Source organism: Drosophila rhopaloa, unplaced genomic scaffold (assembly GCF_018152115.1).
Source record: "Drosophila rhopaloa isolate 14029-0021.01 unplaced genomic scaffold, ASM1815211v1 contig_155, whole genome shotgun sequence".
Classification (NCBI taxonomy): domain Eukaryota; kingdom Metazoa; phylum Arthropoda; class Insecta; order Diptera; family Drosophilidae; genus Drosophila; species Drosophila rhopaloa.
In genome coordinates this window covers 2,030,112-2,043,852 of record NW_025335034.1, presented here as the reverse complement: position 1 = coordinate 2,043,852, position 13,741 = coordinate 2,030,112, and the positions used below count along the sequence as shown (strand labels likewise).

The window sequence follows — 13,741 nt, the reverse complement described above, 5'->3', positions numbered from 1 at the left end:
ATTAAATATCCCAAGTTAAACTCATGTTTTGAACTCTCACTCAATACTGGTCATTAATTGATAGTTATGAATATGTCCGCCAAGTTCAATTACGTATTATAAATACCCTTTGACGGGATAGGTAAGTCAGATGTGTTTTTTTTTAGTTAAGATCGATATATTGCTGATAACTTATTGACAATTATTAAAAATAATTACAACCTTAAGATTATTTTAAACGGATTTCAATTATAATAGTTATTTTTGACTTTTAATTTGTTCACGTCGATGAACATTTCTATCGAAACTCCAAACAGACAGAAATCTAAATAATTGGGAAAAAAATATGTGGATTGTTGCAACCTGCAAACCTACAATGCAGTTTTCATATTCTCCAAACAATCAGCATATCTTTTTTCTCAATTATTTTAATGTCTGCCTGCTTGGAGTTTCGATGGAAATGTCCGTCGACGTGAGAAAACAACAAGCTCTTGTATTTAAATTTCTCAAAAAGTACTCCAGGAAGTTTTTAATGTTAATTCCCTCTTCTGGTTTGTTAAAACCGAAAGTGTTGTTCACTTTCACTCTCCCACGACCGATTTCAAGGCCGCCGCAAAAGAATGCATTAACAGCGACAGCTACTGACAAAATATCACTTACTGGCACAAAAAGGCAGCAATAAAATAATGTCGCATAATTGGACAGCGAAGCCGCGGTCCAACACGTCCAAGAACGCACAAAATGCGCTACGAAACGGCGGAGGCAATGCCAGAAGCGTTTACACCGGGCCAATGTAAGGTCCGTAAAATAGTTCCAGCGAATATAAATTTAAAGAGGGAAGCCCCAAAAGCTGTTTACTCATTCATGGAGCCGGTGCAAACTGGGCCCAAGTGAGGTGGTCGTCCGTCTGGTCTGGTTTTCAATGCGACACGAGCTTTGTTGTAATTCGCCTGGTTAACTTTATGGGCCTCGCCGCGAGTTGCGCATGCGCATTGGCATTAAAGTCTGATGTACTTACATGCTAAACATGGGAATGGAAATGGAAATGGGTAGCGAGGTCCGTTCGCTCCAACGGTAATTAACAATGCCAACTGACTTTGACCTTAACCCTCGCCCTCGTCCGTTGGCCGCCGTCCTCCTTCGAGTACCTTGGCATATTTGCACTTGTCCGCGTTGGAAAGGCGGTCGGTCAGATAAGGGAAACGATTGGGCAGGTAAAATAATGTCGCGTAAATCATTCTCAGGCTGCCCGAAAAAAATTAAGAGACTTGGCGAAAGGTTTCTGGCCACGCCAAAGCTGCAACTTAACTGACGACCTTAACTGGTTTCCAAAAGCGGACCGCATTACATGCATTAAATTCAATAAGCCTTCGACGCAGATGGTTTTATTGAAATGTTCCGATCGATGCGTTTTCTTTCCGATCGGATGTCTACCCCAATTTTCGTTGATTGGTGTAAAATGGGTCGGACGCGAACGCCTGATCAATTTGGGCCCTTAATGACTTATTACTGCCAGAAAATTGATTACAAAATGCATATGGTTGAGAGAGCTTTGGGAAGAGTCAAGGTAATGCATAATAATCACTTCCATTGACGTTTATTGGGTGGGATTAGGGTAACTACGATCTTGCTTGAGTACTACTCACCTTGTAAGTCGAAGGCTAGAATGAACCACTTATGTGTGTATATTTGGTTAGCAAATGATAATTACATAATACCTTAAATTGTGTTCTTGACTTGATAATTTTACTATAACAATTAGTTAAGTGTACCTATTTTGTGCATTTCATTAAAATATATATTAATTGATTTGATTAGGACATAATTATATTGTTATAAATGACAGGTAGTTCGAAAATGCTCCCCAAAATCTGAAGAAAAACGCATTCTGTATTCCTTGAGCTTACAAATATTTAACAATTTATTGATCTACAACGGATGCCACAAATCTGAAAGGGAGTTTCTTAGTGGTGCTGGTGGTAGGCCACTGGAAGAGGGGCAGCAGCAACGGGCAGAGCCACGGGAGCCACGGTCTTCACCACGGTCTTCACATGTTCCAGGGGCACGCGGTTGACGACGGCGTTGAATCCGTTGACCGGGTCGGAGGTGTACTGGACGATGCGCTTGAAGCCATCGGAATCGATCAGGGAGTACTCCCCGCGGACCACATCTCCGTCGCGCTCCTCCACCTGGCTCTTGGAGTCCCCGGAGAGGGCGTCCTGCACATCGTAGGCGAACTTGTACTGGGGGTGGGGGTCGTACTCCTCGGCGGCCTTGGCCAGGACGGGCTGGGCGTGGGCCACGGCGACGGGGGCGTGGGCGTAGGTGGCCACGGCGGGGGCGGCGTGGTAGACCTGCTGGACGGGCAGAACACCGGCACTCACAGCCGAAATGAGGGCGAGAACAGCGAAGAACTGCGGGGAAAAAGGATCAGTATGCAATACTGGAAAGGATCAGAAGGTCCTCCGCTCAGGATCGCTCACCTTGAAGGCCATGGCTCTGGGTTTGGAAGTGGGCTTGTTGGTTATCCGTTAACTGCTGCGAAGACAGAGAAGATGTGGAATGATTTACTGGACCACGAGCATTGCTTTTTATACCCAGTCAAAGAGGGCAAAAAGCAAAATGCGAATAACGAATTGAAATTGATTAATTCGCTGCTGGGCAAATTCATTTTTGTCACTTTTCGTATCATATATTTTTACATTTTTTATTGTATTATTGCTATGCTATTTACCTTATTAATTTATCGACTGAAAAAGGGGCAATTACAACTGCCCACGCCGCCGGCAAGAAATATGTATATACATTTATGCAATATGTGGAGATATGCAAATGTGTTGGGGCTTAGTGTCATAGGAGAGACCCTCGGATTTCGGTACTTGTCTGTCTGTCCCTCCGCGGACTATTCGCGGATCAGTCGCTTTCACTATTCCGCCTTGAGTGGTATATTATGTTACCGACACCATATTTTGGTAGAGCACAGAGCTTAAGTAGATTACAGAGTGAGTGGAACTGACCTACACTGATGACTTGTTGAAAAAATTATTACTTGTTAAAAATATGAGAGTTACTGTTCTTTGCGCAGAGTTCTAAGTCTGATTTTATGTTTTGACTTCGACTAAATTTTAATTTCATTTCCTTTCCTTTCTCAATATCATGTTTAGCCCTATAACAACGACAGTACTACCAGTTTCTCCACCACCAATACAAATCTGCCTTACAACTTATCAGTTCTACCGTGGGCCAAGGTCTTTTTCAGTGATAAGCGAGAATAATCTTCTTAATACATGTGTCATTCTCCCCACTGCGTCACAATCGATATGACTTTGGGATCAATTGGGTATAATGAGGATCATATCCTCTCAAAACTTTTGAAGAAGCTATTTTGGTTAGTTTATTTCAAAATACAGGTAAAACCCAATTTTTTCAGAGATCGCACTCTTTGTAAATTATTTGATATCAGGACCCCAAAATACATATTGCCTAAGAGCTTTATATTATATTGGAATTATTGGAATATTTACGGAAATTCATCCCAAATAGTTTCAAAAATGTAGTTTATATAATGGAAGGACAATAGTTTTAAATTTTGAAGTTTTACACAAAATCCAGTTAAACATTTTTTTTACATCCATGAATCAAGTATTCTTGTCGCGTAATATACCCAAAGACAAATAAAAACAATCTTCAAATTAACATAACAAATCACATTTTATTATCATAGAAACAAAACAACAGATTGGATTAATTGCGGTCGCATCCTCAGTATTTACAAGTTGGCGATGGTGTAGGTGGGGGCGGTGTACCGCAGGGGCGTGGCATAGGCAGCGGTGCGCAGAACAGGGGCGGGGGCAGCCACCGCCAGGGGCGCGGAGCGGACGAAAGGCGTGGCAACTGCCAGGGGAGCGGACTTGATCAGGGGAGCGGCGACGGCGAGGGGGGCGGAGCGGACAATGGGAGCTGGTGCGGCCAGGGCGACGGGTGCGACGGGGGCGGCCTTGACCAGCGGGGCGGCAACCTTTACCACCGGCTCGGCGGCCACGAAGGCGGCCAGAGGTTCACGGCGGACGACGGCGTTGAATCCGTTGACGGAGTCGGCGGTATAGGTCACAGTGCGCTTGAAGCCGTCGGCGTCGATCAGGGAGTACTCTCCGCGGACGATGTCCCCATCGCGCTCCTCCACGTGTCCCTTGTTGTCGCCGGATAGAGTGTCCTGGACGTCGTAGCTGTACGAGTACTGGGGATGCGGGTCCACCTCCTCCAGCTCGACGGTCTTGGCCAGAACGGGCACCGGAGCAGCAGCCACTGCCACCGGAGCAGCGGTCCTCAGCACGGCGCCATGGGCCACGGCGAACAGAGCCAAAGCGATAACAATCTGCAGATATTGAATCACATTTTAAGGATATGTTCTAAAATATTGAATTTAAAACATTATATCACTAATATCAAATAGGATTTTGATTTTATGGAAAGAGTCGAGTTCTTTTTTCGTATGCACTGGTAATCCTCGGGAACGTTTATCCTCCAACTGGTCACACAAACCTTTGCTGCCATTGTTGATTGGATGATTTTGATTTACTGCTGCTGTCTTGGGCTAAAGCCAAACACTGAATGTCTGACCCAGTGTGGGCCATTGGATTTTATACGCTACTTGGTGACATTGATGACACCTAATTGGAATTCATTTTTGGCGCATCACCTCGAACGTCGCTGGTGGCTTGTAAAAATAGTCACGCACCTTCTTCAGTTCTGCCCAATTGAAAGTGTTCGATTGAAATACCCAGCTGCACTTGATTACGCCAAGCCAATTTTAATTACCAATTTCTTAGAAGTATTGGCTAACATATTATTGGTTGATAAAATTATTTTGTAGCGTACGTAAAACTACAATTAAATATACAATATATTACAAAAACTTAAACTTAATTGCTTTTTCTTGAACTAGTTTTGATAATAAATACGTTTCCTTATGATATTACTCTTGATGTTACCTTAAAAACGTTTTTAAATTTTGAAAATATCAAAGAAATATTTTATATTGTATTAAAATTAGTTTTGTCAATCTTGGCAAAGAGAATTGATGTTTAAGTGATGTTTTGTTTGTTTAACATATTCCATTTGCAAAACTATGTAAATCTTGCCAAACTTTTAATTATTTTAAAACGTAACACATACCTATTTAACTATATAAACTAAATGGTATTTATATTAAAGAAATAAATATTGGCTATTATAATTCTTGTAGGAAGTCTTGCAGAAAGAACAAAAAGAAAAGTTAAGTTAATTCCTTTTTAAACGACTTATTTATTAGTTCATTAACTGTTTCGTGAACCAACTGGTTACGGCCAATGCGCTCGCTGTTCGTATCTCTTGGATAAATTGAATTTATTTTGATGACAAAACACAAAGATACAAAGATTGAGCACGGCTTCAATGCTACACTTTTCCCCTCTCCACACACGTTTAGCATAAATGAATTGCACTAATTACGGCAAGAGCGTGGCCAACCGGCAATAGCAACTTCGGCAATCCAACGGCAGCAGCAGCTGAAGAAATAGCTCCATCTGTGTATATAAGCGAAGTGTTGGCCCAGTAGCCCTCACAGTTCACTTCGCCTCCCAGCAACCAACAGCAGCAGCAGCAGCCACCAAACCAAACCAAACCACTCAACATGGCATTCAAGGTTGGCCCCGAGGACTTAGCCCCGCCCCCGATCCCCAGATCTTCCAGATCCTAACCTATATCCCTCTTTCAGTTCGTCGCCCTCTTCGCCCTGATCGCAGCCGCCAGTGCCGGTGTTCTGCCCGTCCAGCAGGTCTACCACGCCGCCCCCGCCGTGGCCACCTACGCCCACGCCCCCGTCGCCGTGGCCCACGCCCAGCCCGTCCTGGCCAAGGCCGCCGAGGAGTACGACCCCCATCCCCAGTACAAGTACGCCTACGATGTCCAGGACTCGCTCTCCGGGGACTCCAAGAGCCAGGTGGAGGAGCGCGACGGAGATGTGGTCCGCGGGGAGTACTCCCTGATCGACGCCGACGGCTACAAGAGGACAGTGCAGTAGACCGCCGACCCCATCAACGGATTCAACGCCGTGGTGAACCGTGAGCCCCTCGTCAAGGCCGTCGCCGTTGCCCCGGTTGTGAAGACCATCGCCGCCCCCGTTGCCCACTACGCCGCCCCCGCTGCCTACACCTCCTACGCCGCCCCTGCCGTCGTGAAGACCGTGGCCCCCGTGGCCCACTATGCTGCCCCCGCCGTGGTCAAGACCGTGGCTCCAGTGGCCCACTACGCCGCCCCCGCTACCTACACCTCCTACGCCGCCCCCGCTGTCGCCTACCACCACTAAGAACTGCCATCCCACATCCCCAAGCCCTTATTGTTATAGTTTTACGAATGACCCCTACAAATAGACAAATATTTTTCATATAAAAATATTTAGTTTTTTATTTATCCTTAAAATCCAATTGAATGGAATCAGTAAAAAGGTGTTTAAATACGTGTTGCTTATTACAAAAGCATGGGAGCAGAAGTAAATTGAAGTAAAAGTTTACTGTTGCATTAAAAGTGTGAAATTATATTTTTATAATCGAGTAAAAGAACAAAAATTTTCGGGTATATATATTTATAAAATAGACTCACTTATGGTCAGTTAGCTTCTACAGTCGGCTTTATTCTTCTTCTCTAATGGTGACGTGTTTGTTATTCCACTACTTCACATGACAACAGGTTTGACTCGTGCCCAAAAGAGATTTAGGCTATTTTATTCTTGTTCTTTATAAAGTGTATATTTCTTATATTATTTTACCGAACTAAGCTTCTATATATTTGAATATAAAAGTTTACTTATAAGCCCGTTAAGCTGTTTGAGAGTTAAATCAGATTAACCTTTTTTGTTTTGTAAAAAATTAGTTAACTGGCCATCAAAATTATTGATTATAGTACCAAACTTTTAACGTAGGTGGAGTTTAAGCAAGTTGCTCGCTTAAGTCTTTCGTTTTTTGCAAAAAACGAATAGAACATTTTTTAATATCTATACAAAAAAATTTCTTTTATTAATGTATCCATAAAAATAAATTAATTATTGCCTGCTTGTGACTGAGAATTAAGTTAAAATGATTTGAAAATTATACTGACCATAGTGTATGTTTTATAATAGAATAGGGGAATATTTGCAGGAATATCTTAGAAATAGAATATAATACCATTATTTTGGGCCATTTTCCAGAGACATCAATGTTTTGTTAGTTCGTTTCGATAAGTATTTTCAATGTAATCCACGGTGGGCAATGGCCAGTGCCGAGGCTGTCGATCATTATCCCCCAGTGCCAGCACTCAACCTCAACCGTTGCCAACCAAAGCCAAGCCTCAGCCGAACAACCCAGCTGGCCAACAAAGAGGAGCGAAAGGCCAAGAGGTCTGGCTAATGTGGTTGCGTTAGACCTTTGTGTGGGAAATGTGGAGCAAATTATTTCTTGCCCGGCAATTGGACACACATATTTCGGGCCCGAGTCAGCGTCAGAGCCTGTATACATTTGCCGGACTTGATACCAGTCGATATGTCCCAAGTAATTTGAGATTCAGTTTGTGTGCGACATTAAAATTGCAAAAAGTGCGATTGTTGCTACCGGATATTTTGGCAAGCCCGAAACCGGTCTCGATTTACCCCTCTCTACTGAAGTGCGAAAATCGAGCATGGGCAAATATTTGCGTCGAATTGCTCACGCTAATCATGACCAATCGGGAAATACTAGGCAAGTGCTTAAAATGTAGATCCTACAGTTCATAAAATTAATGCTAATTGTTCTCTTTGCACGCACTTTTTATTCGCCCAGGGCTTGCGAAATAACATTGATCGGTAAGCTTGCTTAAGATGGATATTGGAGAATGTAATCTCACAAGAACACGGTATGAATACATTCCTAATCAGGTTGGCTTGGGGGCTTTCGTTATGGAATAATGCGAATCATTAATTGCAGTATTCGTGTCTTTTAATAATTTGGCATTGCCTTGGCCTTGACATTCCACTGGTAGAGTTTCGAAGGCTTTTGCCAAAATTTAAAGGAATACAATTTTGAAATGGTTTTTTAATTTGTTGTTAATGTCTATGTATATTCACTTCAATAAATATCCTTACAAGATCATGTTCTTCTGCCATTTTTCTAAGATTTTTAGAAGTATTAGATTTCCTAATAAATAGATTACATAAATTAAAATAACATCCTTTTTGTTAAAAATATTTGTTATCCACTGAATACAAACGAAGTCACTTTGGTACATATCAAGGCACTTTTTTTGTAAATAAAGCATAATAAATAAAACAAGTCCTTGTTCGTATTTTATATAGGTATTTCCTTGTTTTGGGCTTAGAACATTTTAAAAGTAATCCAAGAGCGGTCTTTTTCAACTCAATTGGGTCTGAAATCAATAAACTCCACACATATTCTCTGGATGGTCAAACGAGAGCTTTTTTAAGTAGATATTTGAAATTTTATTTAAAATATGTACATTGAGGCTATAACTAATCAACATTACTAGGTTAATGGGTTAAATGAGTTGTCATAATGGGATGCATGCGGGATAATACTTTCGCTTGTCAGGTGATCTGCGGCTGGAAACTCCTTACTGGTGGTGGTAGTACTCGTGACCTTCATGGGCGGCCTGGGAGTGGGCGGGGGACTCGTAGCTGGCGTAGTGGTGCTGCTGGTGGTCCTGCTCCTGCGGCTGCTCGACCTGGTGGGCGGAGTAGGCGGGGGCGGTGTAGGCGGGGGCGGCATAGGTGGGGGCCACGTAGGCGTGGGCGGGGGCGGGGGCAGCGTAGCTCTTGATCACGGCAGCGGGGGCGGCAGGGGCGTGGTGGTATTGAACGGGAGCAGTAGCCACCACCTTGTGGTGCACATGGGCCAGGGGTTCGCGGTGCACGACGGCATTGAATCCATTGACGGAGTCAGCGGTGTACTTCACCGTCCGGCGGAAGCCATCGGCATCGTCCAGGGAGTACTCACCCTGCACCACATCCCCATCCCTGGACTCCACCTGGCTCTTGGAGTCGCCGGACAGAGCGTCCTGCACGTCGTAGGCGAAGTTGTACTTGGGATGGGGGTCGTCGGGATACACCTCGTGGCCGTGGGGATGGATCTCGTGCTGCTTCTGGTAGATCACTTGCTGCGGCTGGTGGGCCTGGTACAGCTGGGGCTGCTGTTCGTGGTGCTCCACAGGGATAATTCCCGCGGAGACGGCTGCCAGGCAGCAGGAAACCAGAGCGATGAGCTGGGATAAAAAAAATATAAATGAAGCTCTGACCCAATGTTCGAATTACATCAGCCTTGGTTTACCTTGAAAGCCATTTGGAGAGCGCTTGAGGTTAGTGGGCGAATTGCAGAGCGAAAGAAGCGAGACTTTGTCCTCCTTCTGTGGAGTTCGTGGTTTGAATAATAATCGAACAGCCGCTGCATTTGTATTTATAGACGAAAATTTCGTTGGCCTCACATCTCGGGCCCATTGTTTCTCCTTCGGCCTTTCTTTCACTTTTTCCCTTGGTGGCTTACAAAAATCACTTCGATCGTAATTCATTTGCATGCCTCCCTCTGCGCCGATCGGTAGATTTACCCAAAAAGATTTGCACCCACGAGTCACACCCATTTCGCTATTGTTATGAATGGGAGACGGACAGGCGAATAAGCGGACAAAGCAACCAAAGTCGTTACATACAAAAGACTTAAGCGAGCAACTGGCCGCGGATCAGCGGTTTCAAGATCGGGGGATTGGGGATTCGTGGTTTCGGGGCACACTCAAGACATGTAAGTAACCCAATAAATTGCCGCTTGATCGATGAACAGCATTGCACTTGACACCAGCGCACACATTCGGGAAAAAATAGAGAAATACAGCGAGTGGCACTCCTCATCCCTCCCATGGTAAATGACCCAAAAAGACGTCTGATCACCTCACATGGATAAATGGACAAGTAACATTTGAGCTTTCAGGTTGAAGCTTTTTACTCTCAGTTTTACAGCTATAATTGTGGCATTGGTAAGTGCTCAATCATGGTCGAAATGGGCAGGAAAGTGACTCAACCAGCGGCCAAGTGATGTAATAAAATACCGTGCGGGGGCTGGCTTGGAAAGAATTTCGTTTGAAGGTCGATGTCAAAGCAATGAAAGTGCTAAAATGATCTGGCAAATATCCCAAAAAGGTTCTTTACAAATGGCAATGTTTCTTATTATTGGACGAATTCATTTATATTTCTATTTAATAAATCTAGTTAATACTTTAAAAATCAATACCCGCTCAATGCAATTTAAAAGTTAAATTTTGGATATTGGATAATTACCCACTTAATTCAAAATAGTAATAAAAAAAACCTAATAAGCACGGGAAAGGTAGTAAGCTTTGTCAAGTATAAGTTTATATGCTTTAAGAAAAAGAAACAGACAAAAAAATTGGAGACTATTTAAATATAACATAAATTGTTTCGTCAAAAAAAGAGCACAATACTAAGAATATATCCAAGAATCAATGACCGCTTGAGGCCAATTTAATGTGCCACTCATTTTCGATTTCAATTCTGAGCAATTAAATTTAGTTTAATTTCATTTCACTTTCAATCAAACGATTTAATTAACAAATTTGTTACTTGGCATTGTGCGGCAAAAGGTCCGAGCTCATTACCAGACAATAAAGCAATGAGACTACAGATAATAAGAACAATTCGAATCTCGTCTGACGTGCGTCTGGCCGCAAGTCAAACCAGTTCCTGTTCACTTCTATTCCACCAAGTCATCGTAGGAGTGGAAATATGTGCTATAATTGGAAGGGAAAAAGCCGGCAACTTAGATCCGTTAGAAATGAACTGAAAATCGACAAGCACCAACCGGAAGTCAGTTGCTTACGTGATAAGTCACGTACTTTTATAAACAAAATTGTTTTTGTTGATTTCTTAATAATTTTCTAACCATAGTGGATTTTATAACTAATTTAGGTAGTTACTTAAACTAAAATCACACTTTCGGAAACGAAATCGATTTTTAGATATGACGGATAATCAAATCATTTAAACGTTCTTATAAAAAAGGAGGATTGAAAAGTTTTAGAACCGATGTCGATGACCGGAAATTAAATTCGTTACATCAAACAATACTAAAAAAGCATGATTAATTAATTAATTTATTAATTTAAACATAATCTAAGAGAATATAAAAATGGATTGTAATCATGTCCTGTAATTTATTGGTAAATTAGGTGAACTACAAGGAATTGCGCAGGATATTCATCACAGTCTTTTTTTTTAAGTCTGAAGATTACCCGGGGGCTTGGAGCAATGCTCTATTGTATGTTATGTTTCGCTTTCTCTCACTTGAAAATTATTTCACGGTTAACTTTACATAATCTTAATTCAATAACTTATTTGGTTGGCCAGAGTCGAAAAGACACTCGTAGCAATAAATTGTTAAATTCCTTAAATATTTTTAACTTTATCTGGTATAACAGTATTATTATTTAATTTAAATAGAGATAAAATAGTAGCGCCACACTTTTTTTGCAAACCGCAACCTAACGACTATTAGGCACGCTTCGTAATTAACTTTATGGTTTCAAAGCGATTACAAACAAAAAATGGTTGTAGTTAAACAAACTTTGATTGATTTAATAAACGGAAGTAATGGATTATTCTTTTTAAAATATTCAGATATTTTCCTGCGTTTTTAAACGGGGAAATGTAAGCTTACTTATAATCCTGGACCAACGAAGCACGCCTGATTACAATATTTTTAAATTTCGCCCACCTGGGCAAAGCGTAATATCAAATTGAGGAATTTAATGAGCACTTTTTAATTAAGCACTGAGAAATTATTTACTTTATTTTGTTAAACGATAATGCTACATCCCAAAAAAATCACTTTAAGCCTTCTATAGTCTGATTGAAAAGGATACGCGGTCGCGAAAATATATATGAAAAGGACTAAACCTCGAAATGGCAGCTCCTTGAGTAAGAGTTTGGCAACCGACGGATCCTCGACAAGCTGTAGATCTTTGAAATACAAGTTTGAAGCAACAACATATTTTATTCTATCAAGGAGGGTGCCGCCATTCATGCTTCATTTGCAGAGTTTTCCGGGCCCAGGCAGGCGGCATTTTCGCAGCTTTCCCCAGAGAAAACTCAAACTCACTCGCCTCGGCCTCATTCGTCAACCAGCATTTCGGGTTTTGCCTGTCAACGTTTTAAGGTATTTGTGAGAGAGGTGCTGGACCAGGACGACTGAGCCACATGATGCCAATGCCGTCCCATGTCGTCGACTACGCACAATTCTGACAGAAGCGGTGAAAATTTAAGATTGATCACCGGGCCGAGTGTTTGTTGGAAATTGGTTGAGCTGTTTGGGTGTCCGGGTGTCCGGGTGTCGATGTCGAGTGCCGGCTAAAACCTAAATAATGTCAGAAAATGTCTGCCCGCAGCAGAATCCCCCGAAGGACGGGCTAGACCCAAGGAAGAGGGAGTAGCCGTCAGGTTGGCTTAATTTAATTAGCAGACCACTCCACCGAGCGGACACCCCTGACCAGGCACATTTCCAGCTGTGAGGTCAATGCTGCGTCGAATTAAAAAATTCCAACGGAACGAACGTGTATTGAAAATAATAAAAGTAATCACTTCAGTAGCCTGCTGACCGTCAACGGCCGGCTAACTCGAAGACATTGTCTCTATTGGACAACTGTTGAAAAAACGTCTGTTAATTACAATTTAGTTTGCTTAATTTCTGAGGGAAACACTCGACCAATTGAGCACCGGCATTTGTTTGGCCTAATCATCCGCGCGCGCAATTTACCAAGGGTTAAGCTGGAAATAGTTTATGGCGATTACAATGCGAAGTAAACGCTGTCCAGCCGGTGACTCGAATAATGCCAATTAAACTGGCACAAAACCAGTTCACTTACCGTTTTCTTCATGCCTTTTTTTTTGCAGTAGCCGCAACACCATCACCAGCAGCCCAGCACCTGTGAACACCTTTGAAATCTGCTGACTCTTTGCTGGATTTCTGGTGGCAGTCGCCTCACCTCACATACGGTGCCAGAGCCATAGTTTATAGGCTTTGCTGCCGGGCCTGACCTTGATACACATAAATTATTGTTCGCACTGCGGCCTTTCTTGTAAGATAATAACGAAATATTTTTGTACACCCGTTGAACTATTTTTAAGATCATACGGCAAAGTAAAAGTCAAGGGAGGTGACCAATGAAGTATTAACTAGGGGCGTGTCGAAGATCGTTATTTTAAGTACTTAATAATACTAAATAATAAAAACAAAATCACAGAATTCTGAAAAGTCCTTGCAGAGCAAGTTGTCATTCTCCTACAGTAGAGTTTTTTTAAAGAAAAGTTATTATAAACCATTGCCTTAGATAAACTGCCATGACAAATTATTTTATAACAAGATTTTAAAACGTCTTAAGGTAAGAATTCAACAAACTGGTAAGCTTCTAAAAAAATTCTTTATCTTTGTCCTCAAAATCGGATTAAATCCGTATAAGCCGATAAGAACCCACGAAAGATAAACGCTTGATTGGATTTTTCGCTTTTTTTGGTAGCCTATTGTTGTTTTTTGTTTATTGTTTACACCTAAACTTAAACTCAAATGTAAATTTTGTCCAAAGGGCCGAGACGACGTTTGGTGGGTGATGGATGGATGGCTGGAGGATGGCTGATGTGCGGTGTTGTGCGGCCTTCCAACGATTCAATGTTCCGTGATGAGTGCCAATAGGTGTTCTG

At 42.2% G+C, this 13,741-nt stretch overlaps 4 protein-coding genes across 4 annotated transcripts; 1 reads left to right on the top strand and 3 right to left on the bottom strand.

Moving 5' to 3' along the window:
- Positions 1-1,872: 1,872 nt before the first annotated feature.
- LOC108041414 (larval cuticle protein A2B) lies at positions 1,873-2,534 on the bottom strand. Its single transcript, XM_017119341.2, has 2 exons — positions 2,463-2,534; positions 1,873-2,393 (listed from the first exon to the last, which is right to left on the bottom strand). The coding sequence occupies exons 1-2, from the start codon at positions 2,472-2,474 to the stop codon at positions 1,944-1,946; spliced, it is 462 nt and encodes a 153-aa protein (XP_016974830.1). The 5' UTR covers positions 2,475-2,534; the 3' UTR covers positions 1,873-1,943.
- Positions 2,535-3,748: 1,214 nt separating this feature from the next.
- On the bottom strand, positions 3,749-4,588 carry LOC108038596 (larval cuticle protein A2B). The gene is made up of 2 exons (XM_044457015.1): positions 4,522-4,588; positions 3,749-4,354 (listed from the first exon to the last, which is right to left on the bottom strand). The coding sequence occupies exons 1-2, from the start codon at positions 4,531-4,533 to the stop codon at positions 3,749-3,751; spliced, it is 618 nt and encodes a 205-aa protein (XP_044312950.1). The 5' UTR covers positions 4,534-4,588.
- Positions 4,589-5,451: 863 nt separating this feature from the next.
- On the top strand, positions 5,452-6,364 carry LOC108041404 (cuticle protein 21). The gene is given in 3 exon segments (XM_044457074.1): positions 5,452-5,478; positions 5,576-5,662; positions 5,735-6,364. Coding segments are annotated over 3 exon segments (705 nt in total). The 3' UTR covers positions 6,326-6,364.
- A 2,079-nt stretch (positions 6,365-8,443) lies between these two features.
- Positions 8,444-9,401, bottom strand: LOC108041394 (cuticle protein 18.6). Its single transcript, XM_017119317.2, has 2 exons — positions 9,312-9,401; positions 8,444-9,246 (listed from the first exon to the last, which is right to left on the bottom strand). The coding sequence occupies exons 1-2, from the start codon at positions 9,321-9,323 to the stop codon at positions 8,599-8,601; spliced, it is 660 nt and encodes a 219-aa protein (XP_016974806.1). The 5' UTR covers positions 9,324-9,401; the 3' UTR covers positions 8,444-8,598.
- Between the last annotated feature and the right edge of the window lie 4,340 nt (positions 9,402-13,741).